General features: G+C 38.6%; 1 protein-coding gene across 1 annotated transcript; it reads right to left on the reverse strand.

Annotated features, from left to right (window-relative positions):
* Positions 1 to 1,797: 1,797 nt before the first annotated feature.
* Positions 1,798 to 4,933, reverse strand: LOC137643682 (uncharacterized). The gene is given in 3 exon segments (XM_068376391.1): positions 1,798 to 2,819; positions 2,822 to 4,346; positions 4,348 to 4,933. Coding segments are annotated over 3 exon segments (2,889 nt in total). The 5' UTR covers positions 4,810 to 4,933; the 3' UTR covers positions 1,798 to 1,917.
* Positions 4,934 to 19,763: the final 14,830 nt, after the last annotated feature.

Here is a 19,763-nt window from a genome sequence, read left to right on the forward strand (position 1 = left end):
CTCTCTATGAACTGAACGATATGTCCACGATTCATGTCAGCTTTTATGTTTTTTCTTTTTATCAGTAATAAAAAAGTTTTCACATACGATACCAGAGGCCTATTTATGTGCCTTTCTAAAAGAGAGTTGTTACGTTAGGAAATAAAATGTATAGAGCGTGAATGCAACATTGTTACTTTGTTAGGCTTTTCCACTGCTCGTCATAGTTTGCACATAGTTTTTGTTATTCCATTGTCGGTGGGCTTAGTGACTTTTTTTTTCACAGGAAATCTCTAGCAGACTGAAATGCATGTAACTAGCGAGAAATTACAGTGGCATGTGGCAACTATAGAAAACCGCATCTGTTGACAATGCCATGTATGGAAACGTGTAACAAAAGTAATTCATTTCTTTTTTTAAAGATTTATAATGGTATTTTATCAACGAACAAAAGAACGTGTGGACTATGTGGTAACGTCCGTGACTGGTGAATGCCAGACTGGGGTTCGAGTCCCGCTCAAAGTCATTAGTTTCTTTGGTCGCTGCAACCTCACCATCCTTGGAGCTATGGATTGGGGGTTTGGGAGAGCTTATAGGTCTACCTGCTGAGTCATCAGCAGCTATTGGCTGGCTCTCCTCAAAAGGAAATATTACGTATGTGATAGGATTATTTGCATAATTGGGCGAGTTATATATTATATTTTGGACACGTCATAGTAAATATTTGTTTCTAAATCCAATGATCTTTTAGTATTGTAATAGACTATCAATTAGTTTTGAAAAGCATTATTTTGAGAGGGCAATGTAACATAAATTAAGGAGAAGCAAAATTATAAGTCATAAAAAAATTAATTTACAATTAAACGGTAAATTTATGACAATTTACAATCCGAAGAATGACTGGCGAATATGGTGATCCTGATCAGTTCAAATCTCGGACAAACTTAGCGTGGACTTTCTCTCTCTCCGCCAGAGAACCTGCATTTGGTCCGCACTATTACCCCTCAATTTTCGAAACATCCGAAGGATCTGTAACCCATAGCATGAAACATTATAAATTGGAAACGTCAGGGGCTACAAACATAACAATGTGCATATATGCGAAATCTTACAAAGCAAACGAACTTTTAATATTAACCTATGGAAAATACAAAACCTAGATCAATAAACGATTTGAATATCCTAATATAAATGTCAAAATCAAATTTAAAACTTAAAAGGAGACCCTTCAGACTTTATTATATATATATGAGTTTGGTTGCAAGACAAAAGGTTATAAAACCGTAACTATAGTTGAAAGTTCACTAAGCAAATGCATCGTACTTAATGCAAACCTTACCTCAACATATAGCCAGTCTCTTAGGTCCATAGAAAAGCAGTGACGAAGGTAGAGGTGTTGATGGTAGTCTTCTATTTGAGCTCTTGAGTAGTATAAGGTGGTCAGACGATGACGTGATCCATGAGCGGCTAAGTCCAGAGCCACCGATCTTACACTAATGAATGACAGCCATTGTCCTTGGCTGCCAAAAAATTAATTCAAATTCAGGAGAAGACTGCCTTGCTGCGCTTCTTACGCTGCCTCTTCATACTGCCTTCTTCAGATCATTCACCACCGACAATGGTTTTCCCAGTCTTGTGTCCAGCAGCGAACAACCTGGTGAAACTTAAAATACATCGCTCAAGAATGGCTTGTTTCTTGCTTTAAAATTGTCCCAAGAGGTAGTTTATGGTATGCTAAGTAGATGCATTTGCTTTTTCAAAATAAAAGAACCAAACCACTCCCGAGCAAACAATCTAAACATAAGAAATTTACCACAACCAAACAATTCATATAATATACAAAAAATTAAATGCACACGAATGTGCATTTTTCTACACTCCCGCGAGGGGATTCAATTTTTCTAGGAAAAAATTGAATTACAATATAGCGATCAAAGATCACGCTAGACTGTCATCCAATAGTTTCTTTACCTTATCTTTCCCAATCATGGCAGCTCGCCTCTTGGGTCTCTCCTTAACCTCATCTTCCTTGCTCAGTTTATCCTCACATGGCGATTGTGCTTTATCGTTAAATTTAGCCTCATATTCCTGTTTATAGAGTAATGGAATCAAGGATGAAACGTGCCTTTTAGTCTCTTCCCTACTTTTTCCTTTGAGTACTGTTGCACCCGTTACTTCACCTAAAGAGTTCAGTTTTATCTCTTTGACAATACCCATTGGAAAATTAGTAGGTTTAAGAAGGGGTTCTTTAATGAGAACAATGTCTCCAACTTCTAATAGTTTATGATTAACAGGTTGGTATCTACTGCGTTTGTCAGTGGCTTGATTCACCAGCTGCACAACAAATTCTTTATTATATATCTCTATTATACTTTCCCTAGCCTTTCGTAACTTCCTGTGGCTGTCCTTCACATGGGAAATGGGAGATATATCAGGAACCCAAGTATCATCTGCCCTAGGTAAAGGATGTAAATGGGGAATAATATTTAAGGAATTCAATTCATGACCTTTAACTAAAATCTCTGGAGTTATAGGAGATGGTACAGGTTCAGTCCCATCATAGTTTCGCAAATATTCTTTAAAGGCAATTGGTCGACGGTTTACTATATGTACAATATTTTGTACAGCAAAGTCAAAATCTAAATATTCGAGGACCATATTCCGAATAGAGCCTTCAATAAGCCTTTTGACCATCTTAACACAAGATTCCACTAAAGATCCAAGTTCACTGTGGCCTTTATAGTACTGCTGAAAGTTCAAAGGTTTTATGTTGTTCTCCCTGAAATAGGATTGTGTATCCTTATCACTTAAAAAATTCTCAACGGTTCTAGCACCTGAAGCTGTGAACCTTGGTCACTTAAACAGAGTTCAGGCACCCCAAACTCGAAACAATGGAGCTGAAGTGCTCGCAAAAAGGATATCACCGAAAGGTCTACACAAACCTTAAGATTTATGGCTCTGGACCATAAACAGGTGATACATAATATCCATACCTTTGATTTTTTACCCATCCAATATACCCAGTAAGGTCCAAAATAGTCAATGAAAATATACCTGTAAGGTATGGTTGGAGGAGAAACCCTAAATTCTCTATAAGGGGACTGATTTAACTTTATAGTTCTACCGTTAAATCTACGGCAGTGAACACAAGTTTTCAAGACTTTCTTTACAGTAGAAAAACTGCAAGGAATCCAAAACTGTTTCCTAGCCTCAGATAATGTGGCATATATTCCAGAATGAGCTAACTTAACATGAAAATTTCTAATAATTTCTTCAGTCAATTTACTGTTTTTGGCCAAAAGAATGGGGAATACATAACTACCGTCTCTCCACTTATGAAATTTACTTTTAACTCTTAGTAAACCAGATTTCTTTTCAATGAATAAATTTAGTTGACTTACTATGTTAGGCATATCCCTAATTTTAGGGTTCCTTTCTCTGAAATATTTAAAAACATCCGGAAAATTTTGGCGTTGATCTTGCAAAATCATCAGTTGCCATGCATTCAAAGAAATTTCATCATTACTGAAAACCTCAAAATGGTCATACTTGCCAGATTTGTTCTTTAACTTCCGTTTGACATTGTTTATGAATGTCAGTACATGTTTGTAGACCGAAATCAAATGAAGCCAATCGAAATTTCCAACTGTAGAATTCAAAATGCCTCCCATCTCTGGCTCAGTCACACTCCCTATCTCACAGTGGCCTTCTGAAACTTCAAGTACATTGGTTAAAGGATTTGGGATCGTTACATCCAAACTGTCATCTTCCAAGATATCATGAATAGTATCAGGTCCTGTGAAGAAATTTGATTTTATCAACCTCTTATATGACAATGACCTGGTAGTACAATCTGCAGGATTTATCATACCTGCACAAAATTTGAAAGTCACAGGGACCGTTTCACATAGATTCTCTATTCTTTGCAACCTATTCATAACAAAAATACTTAGTTTTTTTAATTTATCAAAACTATTTGTTCGAGAATTTAACCAATTCAGTGCAACTGCACTATCTGAGAAAACTACCAATTTTGTAATGTTTATGGGGGAGACACACTCTGAACCACTAAGTTCCTTATAAATGTCAACAATAGTTTCCGTACCAAGTAAGAGAGATTGAAATTCAAGAGAAGGGATAGACTTTACCTCTAACTGGCGTCCAATTATTCTATTTTTTGACAGAAGGAAACTTACCTCCTTTGTTCGCAAGTTCTTGATAAAGAGCACAACTCCATATATTAGCTTGCTAGAATCACAAAAAGCAATAATTTGGAAAGGATCATTCCTGTGACCAACAAATCTCTTCACTGCAATTTCAGGAACACCATTTACTTGCTTGCAAATATTAGACCATTCTCGTAGCTCTCTCACCAGAGAGTCTATCGTCCCATCCAACTTCTTTCCTGCATTGTAGCGAGTGCATAAATAATCTCGCCCTGTTTAATAAAGGACCATAAAATGAGAACACATCAAAATTGGCTGCAATAGAACTTAAAATTTGTCTTTTGGTCGTTGCATCCTTATCAAGTACCAACTTGCTTGCCGAAAGAGTATCAATGTTTCTGTCCCAAAGCAAACCAAGCAATTTTACTTTTGTAGGAGTCTTTTCCTTATCTTTATCTACCTGTTGTTGCAGAGAGTCATCATTGGTTATGAATTGCTGCAATTCAAATTTATAGGGAGAAAATATACTGTCAAGTTTCTCATAAGCCCATTTCAACCTGTCTATATCATTGGTCGTGTAAGCCAAGTTATCCATGTAAGCAAAGTTATATAACTCTGTCTTCAATTCCTTTACATCAATATTGTCACCTTGGACATCCAACATCAAAATTTTATAAAGTGCTAACACTAATAAAGTTGGACTACATGGCAAACCAAATGGAAGTCTGCAATGTTTATAAACAATTAAGGAATAGTCCTTTTTACATACGTTTCTATACCAATAAAAGAGTAACCTACTTTGATCTGAAGGCACCAACTTAATCATCAGAAATGCCTTTTTTTATATCAAAACATAACAATTTTTCATTAAATCTTAGCTGTAAAATAGAAGTAGAAATTTTCTTATTCAAACAAGGACCAGCAAAAATTGTTTGATTATGAGATAGAGTTAAAGGTTTATCTTTGTCAGATTCACACAAATTGGACAAAAATACATTACGGCATTTTGTTGACTCTCGGTCCATCTTGAACACTGGCTTGTGTGGCAGAAAGCTATGTTGGGGGTTTTCCTCCAAGAATTGCTCCAAGTTAGTTACTCTCTCTATAATGCCTAGCTGTTCCTGTTCTTTAAAAACCTCTTCAATCATTTGAAAAGCATTATCCTTTTTGCTAAATTTCTTAAAATGTTATTTTTATTAGTAAAATAAATTTTTGAATATACTTACCCGATAATCATGTAGCTGTCAACTCCGTTGCCCGACAGAATTCTATGGAGGGATACGCCAGCTATCACAATACTAGAAGGGGGTGTATTTACCAGCGCCACCTGTGGCCAGGTACTCAAGTACTTCTTGTTGACACCTCCTCAATTATTCCTCGGTCCACTGGTTCTCTATGGGGAGGAAGGGAGGGTCGATTAAATCATGATTATCGGGTAAGTATATTCAAAAATTTATTTTACTAATAAAAATAACATTTTTCAATATTAAACTTACCCGATAATCATGTAGCTGATTCACACCCAGGGGGGTGGGTGAAAAACCAGTGTACAAGACTAAAGGATAGCTAAGTATCCCGTATTTCATATAATCAGTTATCCACAATAACAATGAAATAATAAGTACCTGGTAAGGAAGTCGACTTGAACCGTTACTCTGCCTTTAATAAGATCGTCTTCCTTACTGAGCGCAGCGTTCCTCTTGGGAGGCTGAATCAACTCAAAGGTGCTAAAGTATACAGGGCTGCAACCCATACTAAAGGACCTCATCACAACCTTTAACCTCGGCGCTTCTCAAGAAAGAATTGACCACCCGCCAAATCAACAAGGATGTGGAAGGCTTCTTAGCCGACCGTACAACCCATAAAAAGTATTCAAGAGAAAGGTTAAAAAGTTATGGGATTATGGGAATGTAGTGGCTGAGCCCTCGCCTACTACTGCATTCGTTGCTACGAATGGTCCCAGGGTGTAGCAGTACTCGTAAAGAGACTGGACATCTAACACTGACTTGCTTCTCCAATAGGTTGCATCCATAACACTCTGCAGAGAACGGTTCTGTTTGAAGGCCACTGAAGTAGCCACAGCTCTCACTTCATGTGTCCTTACCTTCAGCAAAGCAAGGTCTTCTTCCTTCAGATGAGAATTTGCTTCTCTAATCAGAAGCCTGATGTAGTAAGAAACTGCGTTCTTAGACATTGGTAGAGAAGGCTTCTTGATAGCACACCATAAGGCTTCTGATTGTCCTCGTAATGGTTTTGACCTTCTTAGATAGTACTTAAGAGCTCTAACTGGGCAAAGTACTCTCTCCAGTTCGTTCCCCACCATGTTGGACAGGCTTGGGATCTCGAACGACTTAGGCCAAGGACGGGAAGGAAGCTCGTTTTTAGCCAAAAAACCGAGCTGCAAGGAACATGTAGCCGTTTCAGATGTGAAACCTATGTTCCTGCTGAAGGCGTGGATCTCACTTACTCTTTTAGCTGTTGCTAAGCACACGAGGAAAAGAGTTTTTAATGTGAGGTCCTTAAAAGAGGCTGATTGGAGCGGTTCAAATCTTTATGACATTAGGAACCTTAGGACCACGTCTAGATTCCAGCCTGGAGTGGACAACCGACGTTCCTTTGAGGTCTCAAAAGACCTAAGGAGGTCCTGTAGATCTTTGTTGGAGGAAAGATCCAAGCCTCTGTGGCGGAAAACCGCTGTCAACATACTTCTGTAACCCTTGATCGTAGGAGCTGATAGGGATCTTACGTTCCTTAGATGTAACAGGAAGTCAGCAATCTGGGTTACAGTGGTACTGGTTGAGGAAACTGCATTGGCCTTGCACCAGCTTCGGAAGACTTCCCATTTAGACTGATAGACTCTGAGAGTGGATGTCGTCCTTGCTCTGGCAATCGCTCTGGCTGCCTCCTTCGAAAAGCCTCTAGCTCTTGAGAGTCTTTCGATAGTCTGAAGGCAGTCAGACGAAGAGCGTGGAGGTTTGGGTGTACCTTCTTTACGTGAGGTTGACGCAGAAGGTCCACTCTTAGAGGAAGAGTCCTGGGAACGTCGACCAGCCATTGCAGTACCTCGGTGAACCATTCTCTCGCGGGCCAGAGGGGAGCAACCAACGTAAGCCGTGTCCCTTTGTGAGAGGCGAACTTCTGAAGTACCCTGTTGACAATCTTGAACGGCGGGAATGCATACAGGTCGAGATGGGACCAATCCAGCAGAAAGGCATCCACGTGAACTGCTGCTGGGTCTGGAATCGGAGAACAATACAAGAGGAGCCTCTTGGTCATCGAGGTAGCGAATAGATCTATGGTTGGCTGACCCCACAGGGCCCAAAGTCTGCTGCAAACATTCTTGTGAAGGGTCCACTCTGTGGGGATGACCTGACCCTTCCGGCTGAGGCGATCTGCCATGACATTCATATCGCCCTGAATGAGCCTCGTTACCAGCGTGAGCTTTCGATCTTTTGACCAAATGAGGAGGTCCCTTGCGATCTCGAACAACTTCCTCGAATGAGTCCCTCCCTGCTTGGAGATGTAAGCCAAGGCTGTGGTGTTGTCGGAGTTCACCTCCACCACCTTGTTTAGCTGGAGGGACTTGAAGTTTATCAAGGCCAGATGAACTGCCAACAACTCCTTGCAATTGATGTGAAGTGTTCTTTGCTCCTGATTCCATGTTCCCGAGCATTCCTGTCCGTCCAGTGTCGCACCCCAGCCCGTGTCCGATGCGTCCGAGAAGAGACGGTGGTCGGGGGTCTGAACAGCCAATGGTAGACCTTCCTTGAGAAGAATGCTGTTCTTCCACCACGTAAGAGTAGACCTCATCTCTTCGGAAACAGGAACTGAGACCGTCTCTAGCGTCATGTCCTTTATCCAGTGAGCAGCTAGATGATACTGAAGGGGGCGGAGATGGAGTCTCCCTAACTCGATGAACAGGGCCAGCGATGAAAGTGTCCCTGTTAGACTCGTCCACTGCCTGACTAAGCATCGGTTCCTTCTCAGCATGCTCTGGATGCATTCTAGGGCTTGGAAGATCCTTGGGGCCGACGGACAAGTCCGAAAAGCTCGACTCTGAAGATCCATACCCAAGGAGACAATGGTCTGGGATGGAACGAGCTGAGACTCCTCAAAATTGACCAGGAGGCCCAGTTCCTTGGTCAGATCCATAGTCCATTTGAAAATCTCCAGACAGCGACGACTTGTGGGAGCTCTTAAAAGCCAGTCGTCTGACGGAGCCGGACACAAGATCATGATACTGCTGCACAGTCTGTGAACTGTCAATCATGGGCAAGCGAGGAAGTACAGTGACAACCCGAATCTGTCTAGACTGTCTGGGTCGTACAGACAACTCCTTAACGGGTTGCTGAGGTTGCCGCACTACGTCACAACAAGTCACTTCTGTTGGTTGTTGAACGTCTTCCCCGTGACACATTGACTCCGTAAACAAAAAATCCTCTAACAAGGACTAAGCTTGGACTGCATGTCATGCAACACAGCTCAAGGTCTATGGGAGCAGGTGTGGTAACAGACGGGATTAGCGACTGAAGTGGAACCATAACCTTCCCTGTAAGCATGTTATGCTTAAATAAAAGTCCATAAGAGGTTATGCAGCTAAAGGCTCCCTCCAAATGACAGAGTCCTCAAGGGAATATCAGAAGGAGGGAGAAAAGAACTTTCTCATCTACAGGGACCTTATCCTAGAAAAGCTAAGTTCTCTGAGTGAGGGTTCACTGGTGCAAAAGCAGCAGACTAGAAGGCAACGTTATGAAACTGCTTGACAGTCTAGTGAGTTGGCAACAACCCAAGATGTGTGACTGAGAAGCATGCGGTAAGGTATGCAGAGCATGATGTATGCAGAGTATGCTGTATGCAGAGCATGCTGTATGTAGAGCATGTTGTATGCAGAGCATGCTGAATGCAGAGCATGCTGTATGCAGAGCATGTTGTATGCAGAGCATGCTGTATGCAGAGCATGCTGTATGCAGAGCATGCTGTATGCTGAGCATGTTGTATGCAGAGCATGCTGTATGCAGAGCATGCTGTATGCTGAGCATGTAGTAAGCAGAGCCTGCTGTAAGCAGAGCCTGCTGTAAGGAAAGCAGAGCGTGTGCATGGCGTTTAACATTTCTCAGAAATTCCATGACCAGTGCTAGAGTGCTTTATGCATGCTTGCATGGGGATTAAAAATCAACATAATGTTTACCTTACATTCATAACTCATGATTCATATTTTTGCCATGGTTTGAAAATGGAGGTAAGGTATGCTGAACAGCAGAGTCATAACGAGCTGGAACAACAATAGTTGTGGTTTCCTCTTCAAGACTCTGTTGAGGGAACACCTGAGGCTCAGTCTGCAAAGGCTGAATAAAAGACAAGCAGAAGGAAGGCGCATGGGTGGAGGAGGCTGACTCCTAGCATGAGTGGTTGAACCCAAGGGTTGCGCTTGCTGAGCGGTTGGCGGAAGCGGAGTAGCAAGTTCCAGTTCCTGTGGTGTGAGCGGAGCGTGATGAGGAAGAGGCTGCGCAGAACAAGGTAAATGTCTCGCAAGCTGAGGCTCCTGAGGCGCAAGGCTAAGGTGTTGTGGTGCTTGCCTTGTGGAGGGTTGAGCTCGCTGCAGCGAGAGCTGAGGAGACTGACTCATGGACGGGAGAGGTTGTTGTACCTCAACCGAGTGTTGCATCACTGGTGGAACAGCAAGTGGAGGCGGAGGAAGAGAGGTAAAATCCTCCTGATCCCATTGTAAAGGTTGCCTTAAGGAAGGCGGAGGCTGAACACCACTGGGAACAGCAAACTCAGCACGTGGCTCAACATCGTACGCCTGGCAGGTGATACTGCGATCAGGCGGAGCGAGCGTAGTCGGAGGGAGTGTAGGCAGAGGCGGAGGAGCAACACTCTCAGCCCGACACTCACGCATCAAGTCCGAAAGCTGTGCTTGCATGGACTGTAGTAGAGTCCACAACATCGTACGCCTGGCAGGTGGTACTGCGATCAGGCGGAGCGAGTGTAGGCGGAGGGAGTGTAGGCGGAGGCGGAGGAGCAACACTCTCAGCCCGACACTCACGCATCAAGTCCGAAAGCTGTGCTTGCATGGACTGTAGTAGAGTCCACAACATCGTACGCCTGGCAGGTGGTACTGCGATCAGGCGGAGCGAGTGTAGGCGGAGGGAGTGTAGGCGGAGGCGGAGGAGCAACACTCTCAGCCCGACACTAACGCATCAAGTCCGAAAGCTGTGCTTGCATGGACTGTAGTAGAGTCCACAACATCGTACGCCTGGCAGGTGGTACTGCGATCAGGCGGAGCGAGCATAGGCGGAGGGAGTGTAGGCGGAGGCGGATGCGCAACACTCTCAGCCCGACACTCACACATCAAGTCCGAAAGCAGTGCTTGCATGGACTGTAGTAGAGTCCACTTGGGGTCGGCAGAAACTACAGTAGGCTGAGGTAAAGCCTTAACAGTCGAGCTCTGTTGTGGCAGAACCTAACTCCTCTTAGGCGGAGTGCATTCAACTGATGACTGAGGAGAGTCAGAGCTAACCCAATGACTGTGAACTCTAACTTCGTACGTCTGGCATAGGTCTGGACTTTACGTTTAAAAGGTCTTGAGACCTGAGACCAGCGTTTTCTCCCCTAAATTTCTTCTGCAGACGAGCAAAAATAAGGGCTCAATCGTCTGCGGGTGGGAGTGACGGTCTCGGTAAGACACGCCCACAACCACCGAGGATACTTCTGTGCGCCGATCAAGGCCTGCTGAACCCTTCTGCCCTTCGACATTGCTTCTCCCCTGGGCTTGGGAGCTTGCAAGAGGTCCCGGACTGGGAGGACGACTGGCGCGCACAAAAGTACCCTCACGCACAACACTACTTTGCGCTAATCACTTATCACTTTGATTTCTGTTTGCACTTATTTCACTGAACTCGAAACTTTAAGTGGTTTGTACCTGAAACACGCAATTCTATCCTTTCTCAAAAGTTAGTAATTGCGAAAACAGAATTACAATGTAACAGAAAAAACTAATGAAAGATAATTCAGTGGCTGGAAAGAGACTAAACACTAGATCACTCTAGAAACGTTTAGTTTCTTCCCCTAAAGAGACTAGGGAGAAGAGCAAAAACGATAACGACGTTACTCGTACGCCTGGCAGGCTTGAATGAAACGTTTATCCTCTTTCTCCCTCCGTCTCTCTCTCTCTCTCTCTCTCTCTCTCTCTCTCTCTCTCTCTCTCTCTCTCTCTCTCTTGACTTAGAACCTGAGAGAAGAGCCCAATCATATATGTCGTTAAAACATATTATTGTTAAAGGAAAAAACTGAAAAGTTCCTTTATTAGGATCAAAACCATTAAGTTAAGAAAGAATGAACAAAACGCTAGACACGGTTACTCTTACTGCAACGTGAAACCGTGAACATTCTTTCTCTATCGTAACGATAGAGTGCAAGTTGAACGTTCTGAACGTCAACAACTGCAGAGACAAAACAAAACGTTAGTTCAACTTTGAAAACAGTACGAGACTATCAAAGAAATTCTTTCAAACTCTGTGGCGGAAATAGCATAATATGTTAACAGGTAAAACCGAAATGACGGGCTCAATGTTAATTAACTTCGGTACCAAGAAAAGACCGCCTACTATTAGGAAGGTCGAATATAAACAAATATAAAAATTAATTTTAATAAGTTTATAATAAAAGGAAGTTAATCGAAGAGGCCTATAAGAGGCGGAGAGATATAAAATAAATTAAGAAAGAGAGTCTATACTCTCTTAGACACCAACACTACCGTCTAAGGGAAGGGTCGGCCATTGAAAGGTGAACGAGAGTTCATACTCTCTACGTCACCATAATTAATCAAATTAATTCCAAAAGCTAACTAAGCTAATATAGAAGTTTCCAGTAAAGCGACAGCCGAAATCAAAGAGAAATACTTCACCAAAGTCGTGAAAATACTCCAAGAACATAAGCGTATCCCAGAACGTCTTGCCGGAAGCACGACAGAGGAATAATTGAGGAGGTGTCAACAAGAAGTACTTGAGTACCTGGCCACAGGTGGCGCTGGTAAATACACCCCCTTCTAGTATTGTGATAGCTGGCGTATCCCTCCATAGAATTCTGTCGGGCAACGGAGTTGACAGCTACATGATTATCGGGTAAGTTTAATATTGAAAAATTTGATTTTAACATTGCTTTTGACAGATTTTGATTCTTACCAAGCAAATGAGCTACTTTCCCATTCCATAACAGAGGCATAATTAACCTTCCATCCCATTCCATAACAGAGGCATAATTAACCTTCCATCACTATCTCTTAACTGTATTTTCTAAAGCAAATTCTACAACTTTCCTGTTCTCCTCAGTGAAGTTTTCGTCATATACGTTAGAATCCCTGTATGAAACACTTTCTGCCTTTGAGGAAAGAATTTCTTCTGCTGCTCTCTCAAGTTCAGCTTCAACAATCTGACCCTTACTTAAAACAGAAATATTAGCACAAGCAGGAAACTTAAATTCCTCTACCAAATCTAAGAACAATCCATCCATATCCAAATTACTACCAACTTCAAGGGGACCCTCACCCTTTACACAAACTTCAGAAGAATGCTTTATCCGGTCTGGTAATAGAGCTAGATTTTGCTTATACCTTTCAATGTCACCTACTAGCATTACTCCTAAGGGTGATTCCAAGTAAACAGAGGGAATCACTTCAGAACTACCTCCAAACAGCACATCCTTCTGTGGTACTAAATGAGAGTTATCATTTCCCAAGAGCAATTTTATATCTTCAACTTTGTCCCCAGACATATGCAAAGTTTTGTCGGCTAATACATAGCCCTTATCCTTAAATACTTGAGCTACTTCAGAGATACCTGGCAAAACTAATTTCAAATTAATAGACTTCATGGCAATAGCAGTAAAATAATCATCATTCAACTTTACCTTGTATACTACAGTGGCTAACAGCTTTGAAGAATTAATACCATTCACCACCAAAGAATAATTCGGGTCAACAACTTCAAACTGCATACTCTTAGCCCAGTCTTCCTCAACGAAAGTTACTTGACTTCCTGAATCCTTTATACCTCGATCCCCATTGTCATTCGGTGAAAAGGAAGGCATAGCAGTCACCGGATTACAAGAGATTCTTAAAACTCCCAAATCAGACCAAGTTAAATTAGAAATAACAGAATTAGAGTTCGATTTCTCTTTACAATTCCCCTTTGCCGTTTGATTAGTCACTTCTTGGTTATCTGAATCATTCTTAAGGTTATTAGCAGTACTTTTTGGGTCTTTACGAAATTTACAAAGATAGCTGAAATGCCACTTGTTACAATGTTTACATTTTCGGTTAAATTTAAACCTGCAATCTGAAGTTTTATGAGAATCGTAAGTACAGTTTGTACAAAAATTCAATTGTTTTAGTTTTTCAATTTTACTCTGTGGAGTTACATAAACTGAACACTTAAAAATTGGGTGATCAATGTCTCCTTTATTGTCTGCTAAACATAGAGAACATTCTTTAACTTTAGACTTCTCAACATTAACAACGGCAGAAGCTAAACAATTTGAGTTGGGCACAACCTTTTTCTCAAGATTACCTTGTTTCACATTAAATTTCTTGGATATGTTTCTATATCTTTCCAAAGCAGTAAAGATATGTTCATCTATTTGCTGCAACGAGGGCTTATTCGAGCCAGTAATATGCATTAACTGATTCTTGAAACAGTCATTAAACCCATTCCATATGAAATACTGTAAAACTATGTTTTGATCTATGCTTAAAGCCTCAAATTGATTACAAATTATTCTCATATTACTGATAAAGTCATACGGATCACTCTGATACGTTAGCTTCAACTCCGATAACTGCTTAATAACCCTATATTGTTGCGACAAAGTATCTGCAAACGCTTTCTGTAATAATTTCTTAGCTTCTTCATACGAACGGTTGCTACAATCTAACGAGTTTACCAGTTTAAGCGAGTCACCTGAAAGCTGTCTCGTAAGAAGAGTAAATTTAACGCGAGTACTAAGATCATACTTATCAATAGTTGCTTCGAACTCTCGCAAAAACTTCGAAATATCTTCACCTTCTCGATTACCAAATGTCGGTAAAGGTAGTTCAGGTAATTTAAGCTGTGAAATTTCAGAACGCAAAAGGTCGGAAAGGTTTCCGGGCGAAAGTGACACCGCGGTCTTAAGGAGAGAGAGACACTTACTCAAACAATCGTCATAAACGAACCAAGTATCCATTTCCTCACTCACCAATTCATCGCCGTTGTCGTCTTTATCTGCGCTATCCCAAATTTCCTTCAAAACCTCGTTATTCACTTTGTCAAGTTTTTCTTTAAGGTCAACCAACATGTTCATATGCTCGTTAGCATCGCTTACAGACATCGAAGAAACAAACCTTTCTATGAAATTACACTTCTTGGTAACTTGTTGCCTAAGGGCTGAACGAAAACTGCGCGAAATGCTCTTCGGCGGCATTTTTCTAAGAATTTAATGAACAAAATTAAAACTTAAAGTAATATAGCGAAATATTAAGATACGGGACTCTGGAACGTAACCAGCTCACGGAAATTCATCAAGAAAAAACATACTCAAGGCAATAATGAACCTTGCAACCAATCCCATCCTCGTCGCCATTTTCGAAAAGCATTATTTTGAGAGGGCAATGTAACATAAATTAAGGAGAAGCAAAATTATAAGTCATAAAAAAATTAATTTACAATTAAACGGTAAATTTATGACAATTTACAATCCGAAGAATGACTGGCGAATATGGTGATCCTGATCAGTTCAAATCTCGGACAAACTTAGCGTGGACTTTCTCTCTCTCCGCCAGAGAACCTGCATTTGGTCCGCACTATTACCCCTCAATTTTCGAAACATCCGAAGGATCTGTAACCCATAGCATGAAACATTATAAATTGGAAACGTCAGGGGCTACAAACATAACAATGTGCATATATGCGAAATCTTACAAAGCAAACGAACTTTTAATATTAACCTATGGAAAATACAAAACCTAGATCAATAAACGATTTGAATATCCTAATATAAATGTCAAAATCAAATTTAAAACTTAAAAGGAGACCCTTCAGACTTTATTATATATATATGAGTTTGGTTGCAAGACAAAAGGTTATAAAACCGTAACTATAGTTGAAAGTTCACTAAGCAAATGCATCGTACTTAATGCAAACCTTACCTCAACATATAGCCAGTCTCTTAGGTCCATAGAAAAGCAGTGACGAAGGTAGAGGTGTTGATGGTAGTCTTCTATTTGAGCTCTTGAGTAGTATAAGGTGGTCAGACGATGACGTGATCCATGAGCGGCTAAGTCCAGAGCCACCGATCTTACACTAATGAATGACAGCCATTGTCCTTGGCTGCCAAAAAATTAATTCAAATTCAGGAGAAGACTGCCTTGCTGCGCTTCTTACGCTGCTTCTTCATACTGCCTTCTTCAGATCATTCACCACCGACAATGGTTTTCCCAGTCTTGTGTCCAGCAGCGAACAACCTGGTGAAACTTAAAATACATCGCTCAAGAATGGCTTGTTTCTTGCTTTAGAATTGTCCCAAGAGGTAGTTTATGGTATGCTAAGTAGATGCATTTGCTTTTTCAAAATAAAAGAACCAAACCACTCCCGAGCAAACAATTTAAACATAAGAAATTTACCACAACCAAACAATTCATATAATATACAAAAAATTAAATGCACACGAATGTGCATTTTTCTACAGATATCAAGCGGTTATAAAAAGACACACTACTGGTATATCATTACTCAAACTCTAAAGCCTGAATTCCCTTAAGATTGCCAAGGAAATTATTTTACATACTACATTATGCATTTCTTTACGTTTTAGTTTTATCATATACAGTATACATACATACATACATATATATATATATATATATATATATATATATATATATATATATATATATATATACAGTATATATATATGTATATATATATATATATATATATATATATATATATATATATATATATATATATATGTGTGTTTGCGTGTTTTTGTGTGTCTGTGTGTATGTAGTATGTACAGTATATATATATATATATATATATATATATATATATATATATATATATATATATATATATATATATATATATATATATATATGAATATTTATGTGTGTGTCTGTGTATGTGTATGTATATATAAGACATATATACATATGTCTGTGTATGTATTTGTATTGTAATTGTTCACTAAGATTTCTCGCGTTCGCTCATAACTGCATTGCTGTGATGGTAAAGGATATGAGATACTGAAGACGATATCATTCCCATGATTTTTCCGCCGGCAGTGAGACAAACCAATTCATAAAGGACACGTTTGTGGCAAAAAGGTAAATGCATAATGTTCTTACTACCGCTAGAGAGTTATGGGGTCTTTTAACTGGCCAGACAGAGTTCACTCGGGCCCACTAATTTATCTAATTCCTCTTCCTCTTGTTTTTGTTAAAGCTTTTGTAGTTTATAAAGGAAATATTTATTTTAATATTGGTACTGTTTTTTTCCTTCCTCACTGGACTATTTTCCCTGCTGGAGCCCGTGGGCTTATAGCATCTTGCTTGTCCAACTAGGGTTGTAGCTTAATAATAATAATAATAATAATAATAATAATAATAATATACTCTTTTTTTTTTTTTTTTTTTACTTATCTGATATTTTCATGAAAGGCTGTCTATCTCTTTTTACCATATGTGGCAATATGCTATTTTTCTTCTATAAATGTTCTAAATGCTTTATATGTTGACATTATCTGCGACAAAAAAAATTTAACTCATATTTTTTTCTATACATCAAACGTCCTATTTTACTATTACTATATCAGAACAATCTAAAATAGTAAATTATCTTTATCTGTTATTCATAATAAATAATTCCGCTTTGTGATTTTCTATTCAAACAAAAGTGAAATTCGAAACTGACTTTTCTTCCCAAAATCCTTATGCCCAAATATCACGACTTAACAATGGTTTTAATGGCTTCTATTTTACCCTCTTTTTAGGGTCTGCACTCTATTTTATTCACCACTAACTTTCTATTTTTCTTCTTTGATCAATTCCACTTCATTTTCTTCATCATCATCTTCTTTTCCCTCTCCCACTTATCTCTTCATCGTTCAGAAATATATCTTTTTCTCGCCCCGTTGACTTTTAATGCTTTTCCATTTGAGTCCGTCTTTCCGAACGTATCCAAACCAATTTGGTACTCGGTGGAAACTTTGCTTAAAATGCTTTGCATTTCTGCAAAACTCTCAGTCTGGTTTGAATTTCCTTTTATTGAACTGGTATTTTTTTTCAGTCATTTTGATTTAGGAATCGTTTTTTTTTTCCATCATAGGATTTATTACAAATTGTTATAGATTTATGTTTTGTAGTTTTTGATCGTGTGAATCTTCACATATATAACTTTTTATGTTAAGTGTATTTCTTATTTCTTTTCTACCTTTTCTTTTTTTATCAGCCAACTCTTTTTAGAATAATTTTATAAAAATTGCTTATTATAAATCTGCCATTAGCAAACCTAAATCAATTTGTTCTAGTTCTTGTTACAAATTACTTTTTTTCTAAATGTCCTTCCTAGTTTTGGTGATTTATCCAAAAACTAACTTCTTAAAAACTCTGTTATCTACAATACTTCTACCAATTGGCTCCAAAAGGTATTTTTGATAATAAGAGTCTAAAAGACAAGCTTCAAAAGGAATTTTTGATAAGATCCTATAAGACAGTAGAGGAGGTTAACAAATATTTTGAAAATTATTAAAGTTAAAAAATGAGAAGAAAGTGACCGAATCCAAGAGGTATGATAAGGAAAACTGGTCAGAGGGATATTTACGTCTAAAAGGCTCATAAGAAAGGTGGGTGTAAAGAAGGGTGGTGGGCGAGGAAGCCAAAGACATTGAAGGTTGATAAGAAAATCAGTTCAAAGGATCTATAGAAGACGACGCAAAAGGGACGGTGGATGAGAGATACTGTGGTCCAGCTTAAAGTTTTCCATCATGGACTTCCTGGTCAACAATGTTTGCACCTCCTCGTTTGCTTTTTTTATTATAATTTTTCAATGAAGAATTTTCATTTTTTTTATCTCCTTTCCCTGATTTCCTAATTCTGTCCTAAAGTCTTCCTAAATAGTTGTGTTAAGTATCACAGTATAGTTAGATGTATAAACTTCGCACACACTTAGGGGGAAATCGTTCGGCAGATGTCTCTAGTGCTCCCATGGCAAAACAGGTAAAGGGTTGCTCTTCTTACCACTTCTACGAAATGTGTGGAGCCCTGTCCAACCTTAGTGGAAGTATGAAAGTGTTACAAATCGAGTTGTCATATTTCATTCTGTTTTATCATTTGACGTCTCGAATATCTACTACAAATACAAAAGACATACACACACACGCACACATACACACACACATTTTATATATATATATATATATATATATATATATATATATATATATATATATATATATATATATATATATAAATATATTTCAATAGAGATTCTGTTTCCGCGTTATCGAAAATTGGGATAATTTCTCTATCCTTGGAACGTTCTTTCTTTGACAAGTTCGAGGAAGTAGATTTTATGCCCTCAATAGATTTCTCGACTGCGTCTTGTCCTGTTGAATATGGAGACAAGGCGGACGTAATTTTATCTAGCTACATAAAAATGTATATGAATTTTGATTAGTTTAACTGTTATGAAACAAGGGATACGTTATTTGTTTACAGTTAAAGCTTTTGTTAAGGTCGATTTATGCAGGTAAATCTTGAACGTTGTGATGTTGACATAAACGTTATATTCTATTAATAAATGTTATCTGCATCTGAACATGGTCATGCTAGGATTTATATGTTATTTCGCTCTTGTTATCTGTGGTATATATGACTTATGAAATGTTCAAAAGGGACTTATGAAATGCTTTAACACGCCAGGAATGGTAATTCTTTTACGTCTTACTAAATCATGCAAATAAAATAGTATTTAAATGCTGTTTCGCTCTTTTTATCTGATATATATATATATATATATATATATATATATATATATATATATATATATATATATATGTGTGTGTGTGTGTGTGTGTATGTATATATATATACATATATATATATATATATATATATATATATATATATATATATATATATATATATATATATATATATAGATATGCATATATACACACACACACACACATATATATATATATATATATATATATATATATATATATATATATATATATATATATATATATATATATATATATATGTGTGTGTGTGTGTGTGTGTGTGTGACTTATTAAATATTAAAAAGGGTCTTATATGTTATAACAGGACAGATATGGTCCTTTTAATTTATGCGTCTCACTTAATCGTGCAAATAAAAGGACCATGATTTCATTAATAATAGCCATCGTAATCAAATTTCGAACACCTCAGCCTCTAACATCTCAAAACACATTAAAAATGATCTAACAACCATTATGTGACTGAATTAACTGAAATTTCATTTAGGGTGTTCATCTGAACATTTCTGTTTGTATCAATTATAAGAATTCCTGAAGCATGGTGGATTTAATGATCACATT

This window comes from Palaemon carinicauda, chromosome 7 (genome assembly GCF_036898095.1).
Source record: "Palaemon carinicauda isolate YSFRI2023 chromosome 7, ASM3689809v2, whole genome shotgun sequence".
NCBI lineage: Eukaryota > Metazoa > Arthropoda > Malacostraca > Decapoda > Palaemonidae > Palaemon > Palaemon carinicauda.